Raw genomic sequence first — 25,007 nt, 5'->3', positions numbered from 1 at the left:
GGTCCGGGTGTGGATGCCAGAGGAGTGGAGAATGGACCCAGTGCTCTTGGGAAACTTTTCCTGGTTCAGGCACGGCTTGCCTGGCAGTGAGGAGCAAGGTCATTGGTTCGATGTCAGGGGAAGGCTTTGTGCTTCCCCGAAGGCGGCTGTCTCCTTCTCTCCGCTCCGCCTTCCCCGTCTCTCTCCCCTTCTCTTTCTCCCGAGGTGCAGATGGCCACATTTGCAGGTTAACTGGAACAGCTGGAGATGCATTATTAGTTTCCTGCTGCTCCTTCATATTTGCTTGGATTTTTTTTTTAACGGCAACATAATTTACAACTAGTACACTGGTGTCAGAGCTGGCATGTTCTAAATCCGCATCAGATTTATGTAATGCCATTGCTTATCAGTGAATGAAGTCATAATTATTGCTTTGTACCATTAAATAGCATAAATATATAAACTGTTATACAAATTGCAGCAAAGGTTTCCTCTGGGGAGCTCTAGACCAAATTTTAATGTCGTGCATTTGTCTGGGATGGCAGTTTCTATGGTATATAATAATGCTGATAAATTTTACTGTAGCAAGTGACATTTTAAAGCATTAATTTTGGTGCTAAAAAAAATTCTGAAGAATGCTCAGACCGAACTGGGAGGTGCTTGGAGGACCCACTGGGTGAGGTTGGGTGAGGTGGGGGTTTTTCCTTAAGAGGACAGTGGGTGACGTGTGGCACTCCCAGCACTCCTCCACATGAGATCACCCCTCATCTCTCAACTCCCCAAGGAAAGCGGAAGATACGTTTTCCATGGCAATGATGATAATTAATTTCAAAAAATTCAAATCGATTCATTTCTGCCTTAAATTTGAGGTGTGCAAGGGAAAGTGGAAGGAGGCCGTGGAAAACGCACAATTGGTGGGGATGATCCTCTTTGTAACCTCCTTCCCAATTATGTAAATTCTGTATGGGGTGAAAAAAATCCCCATCCTAATTAGAGATGCAACACCTGGCCTCAGATGATGTTTCAGATGCCAGGCGTGTGGTTGCATAGCCTCCTAAAGCCATTATCGTCAAGAGCGACTTTTGCGAGAAGCCCCAGGACAACGCCCGGCATTTACCTGCTGTGCTCTTTGGAGAGCCGGGTGGCTGTGGTGGAGTGCTGGAAGGAGCATGCCACCCTCCGCCTTCAGGAGAGGGCGTGGGGGTTGGAGGTTCCCCGCCAGGGCCCACTCACCACTGTGGAGCTGACCCAGGGAGTTGGAGAGCATGCTGCCAGCTGCTCACCCCCACCATTCCTGGGCCTGGATGAATGGGAACATCCTCTGAGAACCTTTGTTACCATCCTGAGTTTTCAGGTTTCATCCTTTTTCTTATGTCCCTGACTCCTCCCTTGAGATTCTTAGAGTGCTCTGCTGAGCCTCGTGGCTCTTCTTGTTAACGTGGTAATCCTTAGTGTCGTCTTTTGGTATGTGGGAGGATCACGTGTCGTGGCCCCTTTGTGTTGGGTGAAGCCTTGTGGCTAATTCCGGCCAGAGAGCTGTGAGTGGAGCCTTTAACCAACAGAGTGGGACCTTTCATTGTTCTCTCTTTCCCTGGGGCACTCTCAGCATCTGAGTGTTTTTCACAAGCAGAACCCCCTGCAATGGACATAAAGGGCAAATGAGAAATAAACCATTGCACCCCTTGAGATTTTGGGAGTTGTTACTACAACATAGCTTTCCCTATCCTAATACACGGGTCTTTGTTGATTTCTCTAAAGTTTACGACTTTCTGCAGGGTATTGGGATTGTGGGAAAGCTGGCTGATTGTTTTTTTTTTTTTTCCTGGAAAGAGCATCAAGTAGATAAAACTTTTGTCCACTCTGGACAGTGAGAAAACTGAGGCTCAGAGGAGTTAGGTGACTTTCCTAAGATCACACAGCTTCCAGGCACCAGGCATTGACGTCCCCCAGTTAACAAATGTTATGCTCTTTCTTCTCTCTTGCTTTGCCTTTGAAGAATGAATTCTCTTTCACAGGGGTCACAAACTCAATGACCTTTGAGGTCAAGCAGATCAGGGTGGGGCTGAGGAATATAGGACAATAGGGACTGATAAGAAGTGTGGGGAATATTCGAAAAGCATTAAGGTTCAGCTTTGGCATTTAATTCTGTGCCCCCTGATGACATCTCGAGCTTCCACGGATAGCTTCAGCTGCTGTGCGCGCTCACTATGAGTGCCTCCTTCTGATGTCTTGCCCTCGAGTTTAAATCTTGAACTTTGTAATGGAAGTCTCACATGCTCATCCCTTTATAGCCGCCAACTATCTGATAAAGTCCTCTACAGTTAGGATGGGGACTGGCCATTAACATCCTAGTACTCTATCCCCGAGTGACCTTGTGAGTTATCAAATCCTACCTCCTCCTTTCACAAATGAGGTCTCTGAGCTCAGAAAAGGGACCAACTTACCCAAGGACACCCCACCGAGTAGTTTCTTAATGAAAGCGTTTGTACTGTTTGGAAGTGAAGGAAGTCACAGTTTAAGTGGATGGAGGGGTGTTGAAATGGAATTGAGAACAGCCAGTAGGGAAGGAAAATGTGTTCTCCTTAAAAAATGTTAACTTTTGTTTGTTTGTGTAGTCAGAAGACATTTATTGTGCAAGATGCTGGGCAATGTGCTTGATCATTAAAAAAATCTTAGTGAAAAGATGTCTTGCATTTGTGGGTATAAAAATCTGAAACTTCTTGCAGACAGAGGTCAGTTCTCATTCTGCTTATGTTCCCAACACCTGGCTCTATGCTTTGCACATAACAGAAATTAAGTGTTGAATTTAATTGCCTCTATCCTTATGCTACCAATGGCGATTATGAATAATGGTAAGGAAGTTAGCACAGCCCTGGGGTTAAGAGTACAGCTCTGTGGTTGAAGGGCCTGGGCGCCGTCACTTACTGTAAAGTGAGGACAAGAGCATGACCTCCTCGTAGAGATTTTATGAGCCCATCCCAGATATAAAGTGTTTAGCTGAATGCCTGGCAGGTAGTTAGCACTTGAATGCCTCCAAGATAGTCCAGGAGAGCTAATCATTATTAACTCAGCGAGCCCAGTCTTGGCCAGTGTCTATTCAGCTTTGCTTGGGAGACAGAACTGTGGCTCATCACAGGCAAATCCATTCTGCCCACTCCCCATGTGCCGTGGACAATAATTTTGTACCCCAAACTGCAAAATCGCCATTTAAAGCAGCTTGGGAGAATTGTTTCAGCATGAGCTACCGCTGCAGTCTGGGGTTGCTTTTCTGTCGGAGGCTCGGTGCTGAACAGTTAGAGTGGGTGGTCACCCTAGCTGGCAGGGCTGGGCATGACACCTGTGTAGCTCACAGGCTCTGAGCAGGGTTGATGGGGTGGCATGGTCATGTGGCAGCCAGGGCCCAGGCTTGCACATGTTGACATGTGATGGGGCTGCCCTTGTCAAGCCTGCCCAGCCCCTCCTCTTCATGACAGTCCCCATTATGCTGTCCAACAGCAATGGTGAGGGGAAGGAGCACTGGACAAGGAGTCAGGGCCCTGAGATTCACTTCCTCTGTCACTTACTATCTTTTCAACTTGACACTTAGAAGTTTAGTGTTCCAACTTGCAGAATGGGATGAAGAATGCCGCCTCCATCCAGCTTACTTACATGGCTGAGAACCAGACCTGGGGATAAAGTGTTCTGTAGAGGCCAAGGGGAAGGGCCATTGTTGGCAGAGGTTAAGAGTTGCATTTCGGTCCCGGATCAGCCACGTGGGACAATCACTTTACCTCACGCAGTGTCACTTTCTCCATGTGTGGAGTGGGAATAATAACGGCACCAGCCCCATAGTGCCACTATGATGAGCAAGTGACTGTGTAAAACTGGCTTCGCTTCAGCTCTGATCCTCTGGTCACGCTGTGAGGTCAGAGGTCCTGTTATCCTGTTCTGCTGCACATCACCAGCACCCAGTGCTGCACCCTGCACTTGGGCGCTCAGTTTCTGCAGAATGGAAGAAGGATGCGACCCCCTGGAGTTATGTCTTAGATGTCTGATGCCTGTAGACTGTGAGCCCAGCAAGGGCAAAAGCCCTGGCTCCCAGGTCACTGCTGCATGCCAGCACCTGGCTCAGTGAGCAAAACCCTCCCAAGCCTTCAGCCCCTGCAAGCACCCTCCCCTGGAACGCCCTCTCTGCCTCCACATCTCAGCCTGTTCATCCAAGGCCACCTCATTCAGGAAGTTATTCATTCACTCATCCATTCAGTAGGTACCTATGCACCAGACATGTGCTAAGGTGATCCTCACCTGTCACGGAGGAAGTTTCTTCCCCCTTGGTGTTACCTCGACCCCCATCCCAAATATTTTATTCACCCTTCTTAAGGAGCTGACCCCTTCCTGCCTGGTGTAATGCTTATGTGCATACCCAGCTGATCTCCCTCCCTAATTAGACGTGAGGGTTTTTTTTAAAACTTTGTTGAAGTATAGCGTATGTTCAGAGAAATGCACACCTCTTAAGTGCACAGCTTGATGAGTTTGCAGAAATAGAACACATCCAGATCGAGAAGTAGAACCCAATGGCCTCTGGTAGCTCCCTGCAGTCCTTCCTGCTATTGCCTCCCTCAAAGGCAAGCACTGGCCTCACCTCTGGACCACACTGTCGTCTTGTTGCTAGAGGTGATTTAAAGGCAGGTGTGTCTAATTCATTCTCTCTTCTCCAGACTGCTTAGCACAATACCTGGCATTTGTTGAATAAACAGATAGGTGGATGGATGGATGGGTAGATGGACAGATGGATGCGTGCATGAATGGACCCAGTACCACAGGGATTAGACTAATGACGGCATTAATATAACAGCTGACAGTTGTTGCATTCTATCAGCCCGCTCTACTCAGTGCTTTATAGGCACCTCTGCTGGTCCTCACAGAGCCCTGTAGGGTGGATCTCCCTCTGTTTTTACAGATCAGGAGACTGAGATTCAGAGAGGTCAGCGACTTGCCCAAGGTCAGCCAGCCCGTGAGTGGCGGTCGCTGTGACCGGGGTCATATGACTCCGACTTGCGTCTGGAGCTGGCGTTCTGTGCCTGAGTTCCTGCTGGTTTACAGCCCTGGGCAGTCCTTCCTCAGCTGGGCCAGCTGGACATGGGCTCAGCGGGCGACAGGGCTGAGCTGTCCTTGGCGGGCAAGCTGATGGTTCCACGCTGCCCCTGCCCACCCGCCAGGCGCCCCATTCCTCCCGGGCTGCACTGAGCCTTCTGTGTGCCTCTCCAAAGGACAGGGCATATTTCTTCCCAACCCTCTTAAGACCCAGCCCGCACTGGAGGGCTTCATCATTATGCAAATTAGCTGGATTGGATCTGCTCCCGCAGAGGACTCCGGGGGCAGCAGAAGGACGGAGCTGCCTCTGGAGCGCTGAATTGAACCTCAGATTAGGCCAGTCGATGGGTGGGGGCCGGGGTGGGGAGTGGGCACGGAGATGGGGCTGGCACCGATGATTTGCCACCCCTGGGGAGGCTGTGGGGAGTGGGGGGCTGGGGACTGGTGCTGGAGAAGGCCCGCTGCTCGGGCTTACCCAGGCCAGGCTCCCAGCATTGTTGCCGAACATGGGACCGAAGAAAGACATTCTTTTTGGATTTTCTTTGTGTGTTGAGCCCTTTTATGATTCATCAGTAAGTAAATATCAGCTGAGGGGGTGATTTGTTTCTAACAAGCTTATAAAATACTGGCGTCATTTGTGGGCTTATTGGAGTGCTGATTATAAACACTCCCCATGCCCACTCCTCTATGTCAAATTAGCATTCAAAATACAAATATTGGATCTTTGGGTCACTTTCTGCTGTCTCTTTGGAAGCTGGTAGGCTGGGAAGGGGTGACAGACCCCAGCCTCAGATGAAGAACATTTCCACTCCACTAGGGGACTTGAGGGGTTGCAGAGAGAACCTCTCGCTGCGCCCTCGGAAGGGGGGGGGCACGGGGTGCTCTGAGCTCAGCTGCTCCTCTTGCCTTTCTCGTTGCCAAGTTTCCGCTGACCTGGCTCTTCCCCACCCCCAGAGCCTGTCATCTTCAATCTCATGGAGGACTCAGATCTGGGCAGGCGGCATCTGGCCGGGTGAGCCTGTGGAGCTGCCTCCTCCCCAGGGTGGGCTGGGGCCCAGCCTGCACCCAGCCAGACACAGTGGTTGCTGAGAGTGTCTGAACTGGCTATGGGAGCCATCATGTGGCAGCCTCCTCATGGGGGGGTCCCAGGCCTCCCTGGCCTCTGTCCCCGACTCCGAACCTCGCCTCCCAGCTCCTCACACCTCCTGGCCTCTGGCCTTCTGGCCATGCGTCACAGCAAGCACATTCCAGCTCACATGGGACAGAACATTGTGTGAGGTACGAGAGTGGATGGTGACTCACATCTTTTCAAGGCCATCCATAGGGACCAGCCCAGCAGGTGCATTCACTCCAAGCTCTACAAATGCATAGGATCACTCAATCCTATGCATCAAGCACAATTATATCCCCATTTTACTGATGAGGCCACCGGGGCACTCAGTGGCAGAGCCCGGGCTTGAAAATTGGCCTGTCCATTCCACTTGACAGGTGATGGAATAGAGTCAAGGCCAGAGGGAGCAATTTGCCCCCATGAAGGCAGAGACCCAGCAGGGACCAGAAAGCAGATCTGCCGAGGCCTCAGCCCAGCAAGAGCTGTTGAGTGAAGAGTCACTGCCACTGGGAATCTCTGGTCTGAAGATCTGCAAGGCAAGGGCTGAGTGGGGCTGTGGAGCTCTCTGGTCCAACCATTTCCAGTTATAGATAGAGAGACCCAGGCCTAGTCATTACCAACATTGTCTCCATCACTAGTCAGTGGATTAAAATTTTTAAAAAGCTTTTATTGTATTGTATTACTTCGTTCTCATGCTGCTGTAGAGAACTGCCTGAGACTGGATACTTTCTAAGGAAAGAGGTTTAATTGACTTGCAGTTCTGCAGGGCTGGGGAGGCCTCAGGAAACTTACAGTCATGATAGAAGGGCAAGCAAACATGTCCTTCTTCATATGGCAGCAAGAAGGAGAAGAATGAGAGCCAAGCATAGGGGAAGCCCCTTGTAAAACCATCAGATCTCGTGAGAAATCACTGTCATGAGAACAGCATGGGGGGAAACTGCCCCCATGATTCAATTATCTCCACCTGGTCCCACCCTTGACAGGTGGGTATTATTAAAATTCAAGGTGAGATTTAGGTGGGGACAGAGAGCCAAACCATATAAATTACAAAGGCTATACATGTTCATTGCAGGAAAACCAGAAAATCCAGCCAAGCAAAAATAAGGAAAACATATCCTGTCTTCCAGAGATGACCCTCTAACACCTTAATGTGTGTCCTTCCAGCAAGTTTCTCAGCGCACACAAGCACACACAAATATAGTCATTCCCTTCTTTCCCCCACTTTTCTTTTCTTTCTTAACCAAAATAGCATTGTGTTTACTACCTGGTTTTGTGTATTTCCACTTAATTGTGGGTGAAGTGGAAGATTGTTAGTCTGAGTATTAGTCTGCCTTTTTAGAGAAGATGTTTGTCACTGGTCCACAGGGCTGTGGACAAGGGACTAAATGTTGTTTGTCTCTAGAAAGCCCCCTGCCATTGAGCAAGCATTGATTGAGTGCCACTGTGTGCCAGGTTGTTAGGTGCTAGGAAATGCCTAGGCAGTGTGAGAGAGATGGTGGTCCATCCTTCCTCCCTACCTGTGCTAGGGGAGGGAAGCATAGGTTCTGGGTGCAGAGAGCAGGAGTCCCTGATGGGGCAGACATGAGGGGCAGGTGGGCAGGGAGTGTCCCTTTGGAGCTGAGTTCTTCAGCCGGGTTCTGAGGACATCCTGCTCTTGGCAGGAGGGGCTCAGCCATGGAAAGTTGGGGAGGTGTTTTCTGCTGTCAACTAGACAGAGGGCCACTGGGACCCCCATTTTCATGCTGGAGCTTGTTTCCAGCAGCACATACACAGCCCTCTCCATGGTGTCTTGGATTCCTTCTTTTCTCAGCTCTGGATGAGGAGAAGGGAGCCATCCACATGGAGGCCAGGATAGGGCCGGGTGCAGGTCCCCACCTGAGGGCGTGGAGGCATGGATTGGAGACACAGTCTGTTTTGGAAGTGGGATTCAACAGGCTTCACTAAACCCTGGCTTCTGGAATTCTAAATTGTCACTAAGGTCCTGCCCCTGTGCATTCAGGGTGTGATTAAAGCATGAGGTGAAGGCAGAGTAATCGGCTTTGGATTTGCTTTTTCCCCCAAAATCTGAGTTTAACATTGTGGGCCAGGCGCATTGGCTCATGCCTGGAATCCAAGCACATGGGGAGGCCGAGGTGAATGGATTGCTTGAGGCCAGGAGTTTGAGACCAGCCTGGGTAACGTAGTGAGGCCCCATCTCTAGGGGAAAAATGAGTGGGGCATGGTGGCCTGTGCCTGTGGTCCCAGCTGCTCAGGGATCTGAGGTGTGAGGATCACCTGAGCCTGAGAGATGGAGACTGCAGTGATCTGTGATTGCTCCACTGCACTCTAGCCTGTCTTATGAACAGAATGAAACAAAACAAAACAAAAAAAAAACATTGTGGATGGGATTCAGGGCCACAGTCTTTGCTGTGACTGGGGGTTCTTACTGGAAATTCCTTAGTATGCAGGACCTTGAAATGGGTTCTGGAGCAGTGAATTATCAGCTAGATTCCCCAGCTGAGGCCAGCATTCTAGAGGCTGTGCATGTGTGTGTGTCTGCCTCTTGGTCATGTCCAGTAGGAAGGGAGGTATCTATCACTGCTCTAGACCAAGCCCTTCAGTGGCACCAGAACATTGGCCCCTCACACTGGCCCTCTGCCCTTCTGCCTGCTCTCTTAGAGCGGCTCCTGCATCCTGGGCCCTGGGTCACTGAGGCTGTCCTGTGGCATGACAGAGGCAGGACAGACAGCTCTGGCACAGGCAGGGCTGAGTTGCTGGGCCTCCAACTCCTGCCAGGCCAGACGTCCATGGCATTTCCCCTCGAGCTCTGCTTCTCCACTCTGGGGTCCCAAAGGACTTGGTTTCGGTTTTTTTAGGATTTCTGGGTGACTGTGTTTTCACACAGAGTATGTCCCTTGGCCAGGCCTCCCAGACTCCTCCTAAGCAAGCTGGGTGTGACAGTGTCTCACTGGTCTCTGTTACACTCACACCCCCCACACCCACCACCTTGCACAGTGCCTCCCTCAGGGTCAATAATAACCATGTCATTGATATTAATAACTCAAGCTATTAAGCCTGTTCATCTCCCAACAGTTATGATGTAGGCACTACGATCATTCTCATTTTACATGGCGGGGAACATTGGCCCGGGGAGGTGGGGTTCTAGGATCCCACTGCTAGTGGATGGTGGTGGGGGATTTGAACCTGTGCAATCCAACTCCGAGGCTGCACTTCTGTTCATGTGCTGTGCCACCAGAAAGCTATAGCTGAATGCAGCTGATGAGCAAATGAGGGGGTATGTCCAGCCCTGAGAATGGCGTGGTGGCTGAGGTGATATGGGGTTCCCGGGAAGATGCAGCCCCACCGCGTCACCCCCAAGAGCAAGCCTTGCTCCCGGACATGAAGAGTGGCATCTGTGGACCCAGAGCCACGTGTCTGGGCTCCTGCATTTGGGATGGCATTGAGACCTGAACCTGAATGCTCCAGGGCTGATGTCCAGAGCCATGGGGGGTATAATTGAGGCAGGACTCTATCCATCAGGGGACAGTGTGAGGGACCAGTGTCCTGCTGCCACTGAAGGGCATGGTCTATAGGGATGACACCTCTCTTCCCACGGGACATGATCAAGAGATGGACACACACGTGCACAGCAAACTATTAGCATTTATTGAGCACCTCTTGTTTGTCTGGCTCTGTAAGAAATACCAGAAAAGTGAAAGAATTGCTTTTTCATCCTCAGATAATGTATTAGCCAGGATTGTTTTGGTTGGAAGTGACAGAAAGTCAAGTTAGCTTAAGCAAAGAGAAGGAATGTTTTGAAAGATACCTTTTTATTTCACATAGCTATGAATAACTTGGGTGCAACTCAAACTCCTTTTTGGAAAATTGTGGCCTGGAGGACAGAGGCAAGGCATTGAGAGCTACTTGAATAAGGGTACAGAATCCATAACCTAACCCTAGCCCTAACCCTCAGGAATGAGTGAGGCCCTGTGAGTGCAGCCCTTGGGCCAGGAGGAAGCTGGGTGCGGCCAAAAGTAGGGGTGTTAGGTAGGCAGGGCCAGGGCCGTCTGGCAGAAGAGTGCAGCTTTGCCCTGGGAAAAAGGGAGCCACTGCAGGTTCTTGAGCAGGAGAGGGAAATGATGGCTGTGGAGCCTGGGGAGGATTATCCAGGCAGTGTGTCTGAATGTGGCAGGGGGAGAGGCTGGAGCAGTCATCATGAGGTGGCGCCAGGGGCGGAGAGCAAAGGGTGAATTGCCAGGTGTCTGTCGCATGTGCTTTTTGATGAAGGTGTCCATGAAGATGTCTTTTCCAAGTAGGAAAAAGGCAAGATGCCAGCCAGAGCCGTACAGTGGGGCGTTTTCCTGCTATGGTGCGTGGGCTTGGCACTGCTCACATCTCATCACAGCTAATGGCAGCTGTTCTGCTCGCTGCATCGCGCTGGAGAGTTGGAGGCTGCGTGGAGGTGGCCTCCACCCCCACTCCCCTGCCGCTTAGCAATGAGCCCATTCTTTACCTGCCCAGTCCCCCTCTGCCTGTCCCTGCCTCTCCTGGTGGGGGCTGTCAGGAGCTGTCAGTAAGCTCTGCCTCTGTGGGTCAGGAGTGGCTGCTGGATGGGATCAGGCCAGACCTTAGGCTGCAGGCACCTGCTTGGCACAGCCAAGGGCAGACAGGAGGGCTGGCTGGGCTCTGGGAGCTGGCAATGGGTCTAAGCTGCCCAGGGGTGGCAGACCCCCCATCTGGTCCCTGTGTGCTGGGCCCAAACCATCTGAGAAAATGGTCTGGGAGGGCTCAGCTCTGGGAGCTGAATACATCAACAAGCTAATGTGAGCTTGGGGCATCCCATCGGCCTCATTTGGTCTCAATCCTGGGTCTGTTGAAGAGAGAAAGGCCGAGCACTGGGCTTGGCCTCAAGAAGGTGGTATTTTGTTAGAGGAGCGAGTAAAGGAAGGGGAGAGGTGAGTAGACTTGAGAGGAAGACGTGACCTCAGAAAAGACCTTTAGAGGGCCCTGTGCACTGTGACCATAAGCCTCGCTATCTTGGGTGGCTTTTCAGCCGAACTGAAGAAAGACCCGCTCCCCCAGAGTAGACCCAATACTGGTATTAGTGTCAGAATCATGTGACTACTTGAAGGGTGTATCATTGATTTGAATGTGTTCATTTATTCCATGTTGCGTTTGGATTTCCAATTTAGCTTCAATTTTCATTTTGCTTGGGTCACAGCAAAAACCCGGCTCTCTGAGACATAGCCTGCAGAAGCAGAGCTGAGAAATTGCACAGACCACTTAGCTCAGCGTCAGAAATCCAAGCATTTATTTCCTTGATGAGCCACAGGGCTCAGCCAGCTTAAAAGGCAACTCAGTAGTGCTGTGGCCCGTGGGCTTCTTGACTGGTTAGGAGCCCAGGTGCTATTGATCTACCATATGACCTGTTGGTTCAAAGTTATGGTATTTGGGTTACATCCTTCAGAGAAACTTCATGACTCTGCAGTGTTCCTGTGTTCATCATATTCTTACCCACCTTGGGCAAAGTGCCCACATAATTATCAGGGTGTAGGTTTATGTTGAACGTTGGAGAAGTTCACATCTAAGTGGTTTCTCAGGCAGGGCAATTGCAATTGCAAGCAAGTGCTAACAGCAAAAGGGCTGAGGCGTTCTTCACGATATTTGACATTCACATTCCATAGTTCAGTAAATATTTGTTAATCACTTGTTGTGTGCCCAACGCTGTTGTAGATTCTGGGATTACAGTTTCGAATAAGACAGGGAGAGCCCCTGCCCTCACCTTGCCTGTATACTAACACAATGCTTTCCAAATGAAGTTTCTAAAATGATGGAAATATTCTGTACTACCCAGAGTGGTAGCCACTGGCCACATTAGCTATTGCAACTGAGGAACTGAATGTTTAAATATATTCAAATTTAATTTAAATTTAAATAGCCACAGGCTGGGCACAGTGGCTCACACCTATAATCCCAGCACTTTGGGATTTGTGGCCAGGAGTGTGAGACCAGCCTGGGCAAGATAGCAAGATCCTATCTCTACTAAAAATCTAGCCAGGTGCGATGGTGCACTCTGGCAGTCCCAGCTGCTCAGGAGTCTGAGGCAGCAAGATCTCTTGAGCCCAGGAGTTTGAGGCTGCACTAAGCTGTTGATCATACTATGGCACTCCAGGCTGGGCAAACAGAGTGAGACCCTGTCTCAAAAAAAAAAAAAACCAAAAACCAAAAAAAAAAAAAAAACCACCAACAAAAAAAACCAAAAACCACCCAGAAACTAAAGAGCCACAGGTGGCCAGTAACTACTAGATTGACAGTGTGGATCTACTTTTTAAAGCTTTTCAATAGAAGTCAGTCATTATTTTCTAGTCTCATTGTTTATTTTTTCAGCTGGAGGGTGGTGTCCAGTGAACCGGGTCAAGGTGGACTTTGAGAAAGTGGTGAATTCCGGTTTCCAAGCTGAACTCGGGTTTTTTTGCTTTGAGTACTAGTAACTGCAGGAGAAGTTCTGTCTGTATTTACCTGGATGGGGAACTTCTGAAAAATGTTGCTTTCTTGCATTCTGCAGGTGTGTGTTGTGTTTGTGTGTGCCCGTTGGTAACTGTCAGGCTTTTTGACACATTGCTGTTGCTCATTTTAAAAAATGATCTTGGTGGGGACAAAAAATGATGTCGGCAGTAGAGAAAACCCTTGTAGTAGAAGCAGGGGTAATTCATGTGTCCCTGGCAGGGTCGGTGACAATAAGGGTTTTGCAACCTGCCTGTCACGTTAATTGTATGTTATTAGAGGCCATTAATCTGAGGATTATTAACATGATGGATTTTTAGGCAATCATCTTGTTGAAAACTTTAATCTGAAGATCAGTGATATACATCAGTAGGTGTTTGATGTGTTAAGAAAGAATAAAGCTACTTGTTTTTACCTAGTGGATCCCCGGGGATGTAGTGGAATCTTCATTTTCTGAGGTGATCAGTCTTCAGTTCTTTACAGGTAAAAGGGGATGTGTGTGAGGAGGGCTGTGGAATGCCTTCTGAAAGTGTGCAGGCAGAGAAGTTCTGAGTTGTATAGAGCTCCAAGAGTTCTCTTTCCTCGGTTCTCAGTGAAGTCCCGCTTGTTCTCTTGTGTGTGGTTTATTTCATCACTCAGACATCCATTCTCTTTCTATTAAGAAGCTGAGATAGTTACCTCCTTTCTCTTGGTGTTATGTCCGGGACCTGATCTTTGTCTTTTCTTTTGCCAAAGACCACCCATCATGATTGCTGATCGCTCAGAGAGCTGGGATTTGGATGTGTCTGCTAGTGATGTCTCTGAGCAATTGCTGATCACTCAGGGAGCCGGGAGGTGGATATTTCCACCAGCATCATAGGAAGTTAGCAAGCATGACCCTCTGTGATGGTGATGTTCTCCTTAACCACCCAGGGCCACTTGCACCTCAGTGCTAGCTCCCTGGCAGTGTGGAATCAGCTCTCAGAGCTGGAAGGAGCCTCCATTGGTAATCCCATCCAGGCTGGGCCCCTCTGTCTGTGGTTTTTGGGTGCTGAGGCCTTTCAGGTTAGGGAGATTTCTGTTTGGGCCCAGCTATGGGGAAGGGCTGGCCAAGGGCCAAGGGGTTGGGGGTGCATGCAGATGATCACGCCCCTGACTCAGTCAGGCCCTGCTCTGACCTTCATGAAAATCTCAGGGAATTTCAAGAGAGAGAAGCAAGAAGAACCATAAAGAAATGGGAAACTTGGGTCCAGGAGCATCAGAGGGGAGGCAAAGTCAACTCATATGGCCCGAAGTAGGAAGCTGCAGCGAGCCACAAGGGAAAAAAAGGGCTTAAAATCTGGACACAAGTTTCACCATCGCAAATATGGGAGTGGTGTGGAGGTAGAGGAGGATGGAGACAAAGAAAGCTGACACAGAAGCATTTTGAAGATGGAAGTAGCATGGGACGTGCCATGAGAGAACACACAATGTCCCAGGTGCTAAGGGTCTTTAAACATATACTGGGGTGGGGGCATGGGCATGGCTGGCCATATGCCCTGAAAGAGGAGCAGGGTTCCATTGCCTTGATGGCCCCCACAGCGGGCTTGTATGTGCCATGTCACCAGGCCTGGGCATGGAGTTTCAGGTAGAGTCATGTCAGAAGTGACAATGGCAGGCTGGGCGTGGTGGCTCACTCCTGTAATCCCAGCACTTTGAGAGGCCAAGGCAGGCAGATCATCTGAGGTCAGGAGTTCGAGACCAGCCTGACCAACATGGTGAAACCCCATCTCTACTAAAAATACAAAATTAGCTGTGTGTGGTGGTGTGTGCCTGTAGTCCCACCTACTCGGGAGGCTGAGGCAGGAGAATCTCTTGAGCCCAGGAGATGGAGGTTGCAGTGAGCTGAGAACGTGCCATGGCACTCTAGCTGGGCAACAAGAGTGAAACTCGGTCTCAAAAACAAAAACAAAAAGAGAAAAAGTAACAATAGCAGTAATAGTAGTTGTGGTGGTAGCATTATGATCAGTATTCTTTAATTTTTTTTTTAATTTTAAAAATTTTTTGTGCTTTTGTTAAGAGACAGAGTCTCCCTCTGTCACCCAGGCTGGCTGGGGTGCAATGGTTCATAGCTCAATGTAACCTCAAAGTCCTGAGCTGAAGACATCTTCCTGCCTCAGTGTACCACCTACCACCATGCCTGGTTAATGTTTTACTTTTTTGTAGAGATGGGGTCTCACTGTGTTGTCCAGTCTGGTCTCGAGCTCCTGGGCTCAAGCAATCTTCCTGCTTCGGCCTCCCAAAGTCCTGGAATTACAGGTGTAAGCCACTGTGCCGGGGGTCATGATTCATATTCTTTACTTGGCTCTCATTTACTCTCATAACAGCCCTGTGAGGTGGACAACCTTCTCCCCATTTCACAGTCAGAGACTGAGACACAGAGGGAAGCGCTTGGCCCAGTGTCACCCTGGGCGTCTGCAGCAGAGCCAGGATTCTCCTCCACGCAGCCTGGTTCTCAGCCATGTTTTCCCCACTCCCTGATGGATCTAGTCTTGATGAAACAAGGGCAAGTGGGGGGCCGTCCGCTGAACTGTCTTGTTTGCTGTGATGGGAAATCTCACAGGGAGTTTACCCGGAATCATTCTCAAGCGTAACTGACCCCTAGCTAAGATCTATCTGACATGGCTCTTGGGAGCAGTTGGTCAATGGAACCATCTGGAGTCTTCTGATTTGAGTTTCAGAGAAGGAGAGAGTGAGCAAAGTACTTATAACTTAGGAGAGCAGTGTCCTGGAGATGGGCTTTGGCCAGATGGCCGGTCTTGCCATGGAAACCCTGGGGTGAATGCTGGGGTGGTCGAACCAGCCAGCCCTTCCTTGGGTGTGGGACCAGGAAGGAAGGCCTCTGTCCTCCTCCTTTCTTAGCCTTCCTTCCCCGAATCCCATTGCGACCCCCAGGTGTAGAAAGTGATGAACTTCCACCTGGCCTCTCTGTCCAGCCTTTGGCAGAGGGGAGACTTGTCAGATGCCGGAATCAAGGAAGGCCACCTAGTGATCAAGCCAGGCTGAAACCACATGCCTGCATAGCAAGCGAGAGGGCAGATCGCAGAGGCTGTCCCTTGGTGGGCCTGGACCAGATGCTGGAAGACAGGAGAGTCCAGTCTGCTGTGGTCAGTAGCGATGAAGGGCGAGGCTGCAGGTCGGGGGGTAACCCTTCCCACCCACACCCAAGTGCTCATGCGTGGAATTGGCATTCTACCCAGATGGGGCATTCGGTCTCCCCCTTTCTCCTGCCATTGGGTAGCGTTCGTTTGCACATGCGATGTCGGTTTATTGCGGCGTCGACAGCATTGTCGAAGGGGGACGTTGGTGGGTACCTGGGTAAATAAGTATAAATAGTTTTCTTTCTGATATGTGACCGGATTATTTTCCAGTTGATTTCAAGCCCTGGCCCCAAGTGGCCCACAGATCAAAAAAAGATAAGGGTCAGTTACAAGGTTGAGCTCATTCTCCGTTGCCATGGCAACTGACCTCAGGCAACCCTCGGAGGACTACACCCAGCTCCCCAGGTGATGTTTTTACTGTCCACACCATCAATCCCAAGCCTTTCAAAACTCAGACTGCCTAATTGTCAGGGCTCTGTTTTGAAGAGGCTCTGGGTCCCCTGTGGGGCCCGGTTCAGGCTGCCGGAGCTCATTTAGAAGCCTTTGTGAAACACGGGGGACCATACGATGGGTCCCTTCTGGGCAGAACGGCCTGGGAAGGTGCCCCCAGGGGGAGGAGGAAGGGCACAGCCCATCCTCCAGCATTAATTAGGAAAATGGGAGCCCAAAATGGGAGCAGCGTGGTGGGCTGTGCCTTCAAGCCATGGCTGAGCGATCTTGAGTGACGAGGACACCGAAAGGTGGAGAGCCCCTGGCACTGGGGGTCAGGGACACCGTGATGCGGGGATGGTTTGGGGGAGTGTTAGCCACCCACCCTGAGAGTCTCCAGCAACCTCTTCAAAGATATACTCGCATCATTTCCATCCCAGGAGTAACCACAGGAAATATTTTTCATTGCTGACGATTTTTCAGTCTTTTGCAAAATGTGGACAAAAAGTGACTAGAAAACTTCCTGCCTTTTAAGAGATCCTTCCACATAGAATATTGGTCAAAGCAGTGGGACAGCTCCCAAACCCAGCTTCGGGACAGCAGGATTCCAACAAGATCAGCGTCCCTAAGCCCCTTGTATCGCGCTCAGTGGTTCTCAAGCGTTAATGGACACCCCAAACACGGGGGCACCTTTAAAATGCTGCAGCTCTGGGGCAGGCCTGAGACTCTGCATTTCTCTCAAGCTCCCAGGTGCTGCCAGGGCTGCTTGGCAGGGAAGTGGGTTCCTGTGGGCTGCCAGAGCTGGGGGTGTTGGGGCTCCCATGGTCATCCCCCATCACCACTCACCTGCTCCCAGCTCTTGCCCAGCCTTTGAAAAGGGACACTCCTCAGACCCTGAGTTCTCCTATGACCCTGGTTGACTCCCAGCCTAAATGTCACTCTCCCCTTCCCTTCAGCCTGGCCTGGTTAATTTCCTCATGGTATTTAATGACAGATCAATAGATAAATGGCCCAATCTGGCTGCCCAGATATTATCACCTGCCCTCCTCTTTCTGCCCCGGGGTCTTTGTTTCTTACAGGAAACAAAGGACAGAGTCTCCCACAGCTCAGGTTCCTAGCTTCTGTTCTGCGCTATTTGTGGTTATCTACTGGGATGGTGTCAGAGGGGTCCTTTCCTGGGGTCACGCTCACCTCACCCTCTTGCCTCCTGGCAAGATTTGCCTGGATGAGTGCTGGGGCCTCTGCTCCCATGCTTCCTCTCTCCAAGGACCATGTGCCGCGCCCATTTACAGTGTGGTGTCTGAGCCCCAGGACCTCAGGACTTGACCTGATACTAGGTGCGCAGGCCGCAGGCTGCCCCTGGTGCTGTGGAATGTCAGTCTGGGGCATTTATTTCTGGGGCTGGTAGTGGAGGGGCCTCAGCTCAGCCAAGCAGCCTGTGTATTCCCTGCCTTGCTTCCACCTGCAGACACACTCTTGGAGAGAGGAGGTGCAGCCTGGACTGTCCCACGCTGTCACATGCAGGGCTACCTCCTCCCCTTCCTCAGGGAAAGCCCCAGCCCTGCTGCCAACTGGCGCTTGTGCTGGTGAGGGGACCCCCCCAGGCTCAAACATGGAGATGCGGAGGGCGGCTCTGTCTTCCTTCTGACCCGGATTTTTTTTGGGTGATCAGGGAGCAGGGGTGGCTTGCTGGGTCCCAGGTTTTAATGTTTCTTGAATTTAACTGTTTCTTGAATTTTCTAAAGCCAGAGAGGGCTGTTGGGGGTGAACAGCAGGGCTGCTGCTGCCCCGCTCTGCCCTGCCACATCCCTGTTAGGGGCCCTGCCTCTCTAAGCGTCCCTTCCTCTTCTGTCAGCTGAGGGAGCCTCTCCACACCCTCAGTCTTGGAGCAGGCTGTTGTTCTGTGGGGTTCCAGAAAGCATTACTGGAGTTGAGGTTTTACAAGCCGAGTCCTGTGAGATTAGGGGTGACCATGGGTGCATAGTGATGGCATTTACCAGCACTCCCACCCTACCCCAAACTCTGTGCTAAGTGCTTTACATAAATCACTCATTTTCTGCTTGTCAAGCATCTCCTGGGTGCCAGATCCTGTTCTAGACACTGGTGACATAGCAGTGGGCAAAGCAGCCCTCATGGAGTTTATGTTACTCTGTCTGTGTGCCGGAGGGAGGGAGGGATGGAGGGAATGAGAATGAATTAAACAATGAACCCTGTAATACACCAGGTGGTAGTAAGCGCTATCCAGGAATTAAAGTTGGGCCAGGTGCCAGAAAGGACGGGGGTGTGTGCTGTGTTAGATGGGGGTCTCGAGTAAGGCCTCCCTGAGGAGGTGTCCTTTAGGCAGACCCCTGAGTGTAGTGAGGGAAGGAGTGTGGGATGGTCTGGGGGTCTCAGCAAGGGCAGATGTCCTGTGGCCAAAGAAGACTGCTTGGCTGCCATACAAAAGCCCTGTAATGACTCTGCCTGTTTTCTAGTGGCAGAAGCAGAAGCTCAGAGAGGCAAAGTAACTTACTCCAGTCTACACAGCAGGTGAGTGGTGGAACTGGAGCTCAAACCCAAGTGTTCCCAGCTCTAGCTTTTGTGTCCTTCATTGCCACGTCCTGGATGTAGGTGGCTAGTCATGCCCCTAGTCAACACCAGGTGGAAGTCATTGGTCCTCTCCTAGACAGGTGTGTGCATTAATGATGCCACACTGGGGTCAGCTTTCCCGAGGGGGGTTCCTGCTAAGAGAGGGGGTAGGCAGGGACTATCCGTTGTGGCTGGAGCAGGTCACGCTTAGTGCACCAGAGCCCGAGAACAATGCCCCGTCCACACCCCGCTGCAGCCCGCTGCTCCTCCCTCCCAGGCAGCAAATTATGGCCTCCGAATGTGTGCCCAGGCCTGACTTTGACATCAGTGGGGCCCACCTGAGCTTCACCTTCAGGATTCTGATAATCAGCTCTCTCTCCTCCTGGCTTCCCCCAAGACCCGTATGGAAATAAGTATGTGTCTGCCAGCGATCAAATGCTTTTGGAGACAAAAGTCGGTACCAGGGACATTACAGGGAGCTATCATCTCGGCACGATGCTCTTCCACAAAGCCCTCTGCTCCTCTTTTGGGCTGACACAGTTTCAGCCTGAAAGGTTCCAGCAGGCTGACTTGGTTTTAAGCAAAAGCACATCCTATTATTTTTTTGAGAAATGAAGTGTAAAATTAACACTTATTATTCCTGAGCAGAGGAGGGAGAAAGGAGAGACAGGGACTTTGGGATTTTCGTGCTTGGCGGGTTGTTTGTTTGGCAGTTTGGGTTTTTATTTATTTTTATTTTTTTTAATCATAATAAATCAATAGATTTCCTCATGCCAGCCTCGACTTATGGGGAACAGGAGGCAAGATCTGAATTTCAGCAGGTGAAATCTGCATTTCACTTTACAAATGAGAGGGGCTGCATAAATCACTTGAGTTGTGTGGGTCTCTCTTATGGATGCCTGTCATGTGCTATTAAAAAAAAAAAAAAGGCACAGAAAAGGAAGGGAAGCGATTGTGCGTCTTAACTCACAAAATCCTCCAGTCCCCACGCCGGGGTGGAGGGGCCTGCAGGCTCCCAGACAGCTTTGTCATTCTGCTCCAAGGTGTCGGCCGAACACTGTGCGATCTTATATAATTCAGGAAAGTGATTCTCGGAGGGTGCCGCTATCGGCGGACCCTGCATCTTGGGGGGGAACGAGAGGTTGTCAGCGCCTGCGGGGTGAGAGTGATGGTGCTAGCAAATTCTATCAATATCCATGGGTTGGCTCACATTGGGTCACCAGCACGCAAAGGAGTGTTTGTCACACTAACTAGGGCAGCCCCTCCCCGCCCTCTACACCTCCCCGGCCCTCCCCCTGTTTTCCTGGATGGTTTCATAGGCAGAGATACACGTAATGGACACCCAAGGGAGTACCTCGAACCCCTCCGGTGGGGAGAAGGCCTCATCTTCAGAAAGATTTGCAAATCAAAAGGTCTTGCCTTGAGTGGGAGCGAGTCCCAGCTCTGCGGGAACCCCTCAGGCTTTATTCCATCCCCTCCCTTCACTTTCACTTTTTGCTTGTTTTATTTCTCCTCCCCTCTTTCCCCAGGTTTGACTCTCTTAAAACACTTGGGGGAGAGAGAGGAAAGGGTCCCGAGACACACAGTGGTCTGTTGGGTTCTTGATCTAATTAGCCTGGAACCTTACTTTGACACTGGTTTGGGGCTGTGATCTGCTTAAATGGTAGCCGTTTGGGCCCCGGACAGCTGGCAGCTCCAGGGCTGCCTGACTGTGCACATATTTATGAACGTGGGCGCTGGGTGTAGCTGCGACTGTGAATCAGGGGGGACCAGCTGATGAATTGCTCGGCACTCGGAGAACGGAAAGTGACTGTCAGACATGATTTCTCTGATTTATAAGTTGCAGGAGGCTTCTTTGTCCTCTCGGTGTTTGTGTATCAGATGGGCACGTTGCCATTCACAGCCAAGTGGTTAAAGGCCCCCGCTCGGCAGAGAGCAGTAAATCCTGTTTGCCATCTCAGCCCCCAGAGCCCCTACCTGGGCAGGGAGAGAGGGCCCAGCCTGGGGAGGTCTCTCCTCTGTGAGTATTTCCAAGCCCCTCCTGCAGGCGAGCCCAGAAAAACTCACATGGTTACATGAATCAAGGGTCATTGTGCCCAGTGAGGGAGTAGTCGTGTGTGTGTGCGTGCACACGTGTGTGTGCTCATGAACTGGAATAGTCAGGGCAGGCTGCCTGGAGGTGGTGTATGATGGTGGGGGTACATGCATATGGGAAAGGTTTTGTATCCTCTTCTGCACCACCCCCATCTGGCTGTGTTACTTGAGTAAATGGTCTAATTCTCCGAACCCATTTCTTCTTCCCAGAAATGCAGTTTTCCAAGTAAGCTGGGTTATTTCTGAGATTGAAATATATTATAAACTATTCTTACAGAAAACTCTGCACAGTTGTCAACTTCACATACCCCCTCCCTCCTTAATGTCCAAGGGGTGTCCTCATTCTAATAAGGTCACGTATAAGGATGGAGTCTCTTTCTTTCCTTGATCCTACACCCTGTGCCAGGCACTGGGCAATGTTGTTTGTGTAGGGGGCAGGGGATGCATTGGGGGGTCTTTTGAGGCAGCCCTCCACACTGGAGGCCATCTCTAATTATGATGAACGTCTCCCCAAGGGAGGTGGAGGACATGCGTGGGGCCTGCGGGGCGAGCGTGCTGAGCCTGCCCTGTGTCCCAAAACTTGTCAATGAGTTCCTTTTCTGCTAGTATAAATGGAAGATCTGTTTGAGTCTCTGTCGGGTGTATGTGGCCTAGTTGCCAGGGCTCCAGGGGCATGACATACACCCGGTAGATTCCAGCCAGTGGGCTATGTGGGGCAGGCCCACCTGTGTGTGCACGCGTGTGTGCGTGCCTCTGCGGTGGGGTGCCCGGGGGTGCGGGGGATGGCTGGGCCAGGGGGAATGCCTGCTGTCTCTGCCAGCCCCTGCCAGGGCCTAGGGACCCAGGGACTCGCCAGGAGCCTCAGCCCATCTGTGTTCATGTCTTGCCACCAGCAGAACCCCTCTGCTACCTAATTCTTGCCTTTAAGGGCAAATCAGAGCACCTGGCGCCTTCAGTGAGGCTGGTTCCCTGGGGGAGCCCAAAGGGGAACCCGTGTCCTTGGCTGTCCCAGATAATACTCTCACCAACACTGACATGCCTGGCAGTAAACACTTATTGAGCACTTGCTGTGTGCCAGGGTCTGTTCCAGACCCCTGTGCGTGTATTAGCTCATTTAATTCTCATAGCAACTATAGCAGAAAAGCTGTTATGGAGTGTTTCAGACAGAGGAAACTGAGGTACAGAGAGGTTGTGTGACTTGCCTAAGATCACCCAGTAAGGGAAGGGCTGGATTCCAACCCCAGGTGATGTGTGACTCAAACCAGGGGATTCCCCATCCCCACCGCTGACCCCACCGCTGACCCCACTGCAGCCCGGGAGGCAGGGAGGACAGGTTGTCCCCATCTTACTGCACATGAGCTGGTGCCCACAGCATGCTGTGCGGGGTTGAGGAGCCAGAATTTGAACCTGGTGCTGCTTGATTGTGAGCGAGGGCACCAGAGCTCTGAGCCTCCTCGACACTGGCAAGGCTGGTGCTCAGGCACTGTGTGTCCCTCAGCGCCTTTGGGTGAAGGTTTGGGGTCTCAGCGGCTCCCAGGTGGGGAGATGAAGGAGCTGTGTTCTGGTCTGAACAGGATGGCGAGTTTGCCTGTTGTCCATCATCCACTGCATAGACCATTTGTTTAAAAGAAAAGCAAATAAAAAGAGCGTTTGGTGCAGTATCTTCCATGCTGCCCATCAGTCTCGAAGTAAAATTCCAAAGTCCTCCAGGGGCTGATAAGGCTCTTCTTGTCCATCCCTGTAGCCTCTCTGACCTCACTCTTGGCCCTCCGAGCTCAGGCACTCTGTTCCCATGCTGGGCTTCAAGCCTGTCCAGCATGGCATGGACCCACCTCAGGGCCCTGCCCCCACCCATCTCCTAGAGTGCTCTCCCTGCATATTCACATCACCTCCTGACACTGCATTATGTGCTGATGATTTTGTTTATCATCTGTCTACCCCACCGCCAGAATGGGGGCAGAGACACGATTTGTTTAGTTGCCTAAAGAATCCTTAGAGCAAAGTTCCTGGCACATGGTACATGCTCAATAAATATTTGATTGGATTTTTTAAAATCCTGGTTGGACCACCTTCTGCATCCCGTACCTCATCCTGGGTGCCTCTGCACAGTGACCCAGTCTTGGGACTCAAGCTGTTGACCATGGCCTGCACACCTGGCTGCTTGATCAGCAGGAGAAATCACAGCAAATGGCACCTCCAAGGGCCACATATTTGGAGCCAGTCCTCTGGGGTCTGTAAGCCTCTAGGGGTGAGGCCATGTGGAGCCAGGATGAGTCTTGGTGTCTGTGTTCCCCTCACCAGCCCCGGTGCTGGGGATTGGACGGGGGTTAGCGCTGCGATCTATGGGAGACCTTGTGAGCACCTGTCTGGGGGGCATGGCATGCTTTTCACTGACTGGTCACGGGTTTTCCTTGCAGAGGAAGGCATCAACCACGAGTGTAAGCTGTGCAACCAGATGTTCGACTCCCCGGCCAAGCTCCTCTGTCACCTCATTGAGCACAGCTTCGAGGGCATGGGCGGCACCTTCAAATGCCCCGTGTGTTTCACAGGTAAGTACCCAGCTTGTGCCCCTCGGGGGAGAGAGATGAACGCAGGAGCCCTGCCCCGTCATTGCGGGATCCCAGTGTGTGTTCTTCCTCTTTCCTTGGCAGGCCTGTTATAGACCAGGACTCCATGGGGGATACCCTGAGGGATTAACAGGCCCTTTGCCCCATGTCCCTCAGTTCAGAGCTGACACACGCCCTCCTTCAGTGCTCTCTGGCCTCTCCTCATCAGCAGGCTGGTTGGCACCCTCTCCTCGCCCTCTGCACACAGCAGCTGGAAGCCCTTTGTCCAACCCAGCCTCAACCCTCTGCTGCAGTTTTCCCCTCCCGGGCCCTGTGTTTGTCTCCCCGAGCCTTGAGCTCTATTCAGCACGTCTGGGGCTCCCAGCTTCACATACTCCTGGTTCCCCCCTTCCCTGGCCTACCTAGCTCCCATCCATGCTCCAGGATGCAGGGGTCAAGGGCAGCTCTGCCGGCCAAGTCCCCAGCCCCCAGACTGGCTGCCGGCCCAGGCGAATGGCTGTCCCAGCCCGAGGCAAGTCTCAGGGGCTCTGCCGGCCCCCTCCTGCTGCCCAGATGGCAGCCGGTGTGCGTGGGAGAGCCTGGCCTTCCCTGCCTCCCCCGACATCTGCTGTCTGCCACGGCAGGAAGCCTACCCTGGGGAGGACGCCTGGCAGGAGGGTATCTCTGAAGTGCTCACCTCCCAGACACACAGCTGCTCTGGGCCACCTCCTGGGTGCGCCCAGGGCTGGGGCCACCTCTGAACTCCTGCCACTGGGAAGCCAGGGCTAGACCTGCTCCACGCCAGGCCCAGGGGTGTCCACTCTGGGGCAAATCCCCCAAACACACACCCCTGGGGCTTCCCAGAGTCCCTGAGCACCCTGATGCCACCTTCCCACTCATCGCAGGAGCCCCCACCCATCTGTCACTGTCACACTCTGAGGCTGGCACTGAGGGGCTCCAGCTGCCCGTCTGCCAACCCAGGACATGGGGGCCTCTGTGTGGGGGCCCGAGGATGCTGACAACAATAAAAATAGGAATTTGTGTTGGTTGAGCAACTTCTTGTACAAGACCCTGTGCTGAGCTTATTTAATTCAAGTCTAGGCTCTGCCACTTGCTAGCGGTGGGACCTTGGACAAGCCATTTAACATTCCTGGTACCTCAGTTTTCTCTTGTATCAAATGGGGATAATAGCACCTGTCCTACAGGCCTGGGAGGGGTTCAAGAAGCTCACCCCTGTAGGTGTCTGGCTGTTGATGATGGGGATGAGGAGGACAGCATTCATTTGTCTGTGGCAGGCCATCTTTTAAGCACTTTATCAATATCCCATTTGATCCTCCCAGCCACCCAGCTAGGGACATATTATAATCTTCATTTTTTGAGTGAGGAAATGGAGCCCAGAGAGGTTAAGTGACTTACCCAGGGTTGCACAGCCACTAAGTACCGGAGCTCAGCTTATCTAACTTGAGTCTCCTCTAGTATGTGCTAAGAATACTCCCAGTAGCCCACTGTTTGGCTGACTGTACCTATGCCACAGTGATCCCTGCCTGCGAGTGTTGTGGGGGCAGCTGCCACAGGAGGCTGGGCTGGTGTCCTGAGCTTGGCCCT

General features: G+C 51.6%; 1 protein-coding gene across 7 annotated transcripts in view; it reads left to right on the top strand.

The window, feature by feature from the left end:
- Window positions 1-25,007, top strand: part of ZNF423 (zinc finger protein 423) — a 367,959-nt gene that overhangs the window by 306,916 nt on the left and 36,036 nt on the right. For all 7 annotated transcript variants that reach the window (XM_054454364.2, XM_063655023.1, XM_063655021.1 and 4 more), the window contains one exon: window positions 23,274-23,405. In XM_054454364.2, coding sequence (XP_054310339.1) covers window positions 23,274-23,405 — 132 coding nt within the window. The remainder of the gene's footprint in view (window positions 1-23,273; window positions 23,406-25,007) is intronic.

Source organism: Pongo pygmaeus, chromosome 18 (assembly GCF_028885625.2).
Source record: "Pongo pygmaeus isolate AG05252 chromosome 18, NHGRI_mPonPyg2-v2.0_pri, whole genome shotgun sequence".
Lineage (NCBI taxonomy): Eukaryota > Metazoa > Chordata > Mammalia > Primates > Hominidae > Pongo > Pongo pygmaeus.
The sequence above is the reverse complement of the archived record's forward strand: the minus strand, read 5'-3'. Positions and strand labels throughout refer to the sequence as shown.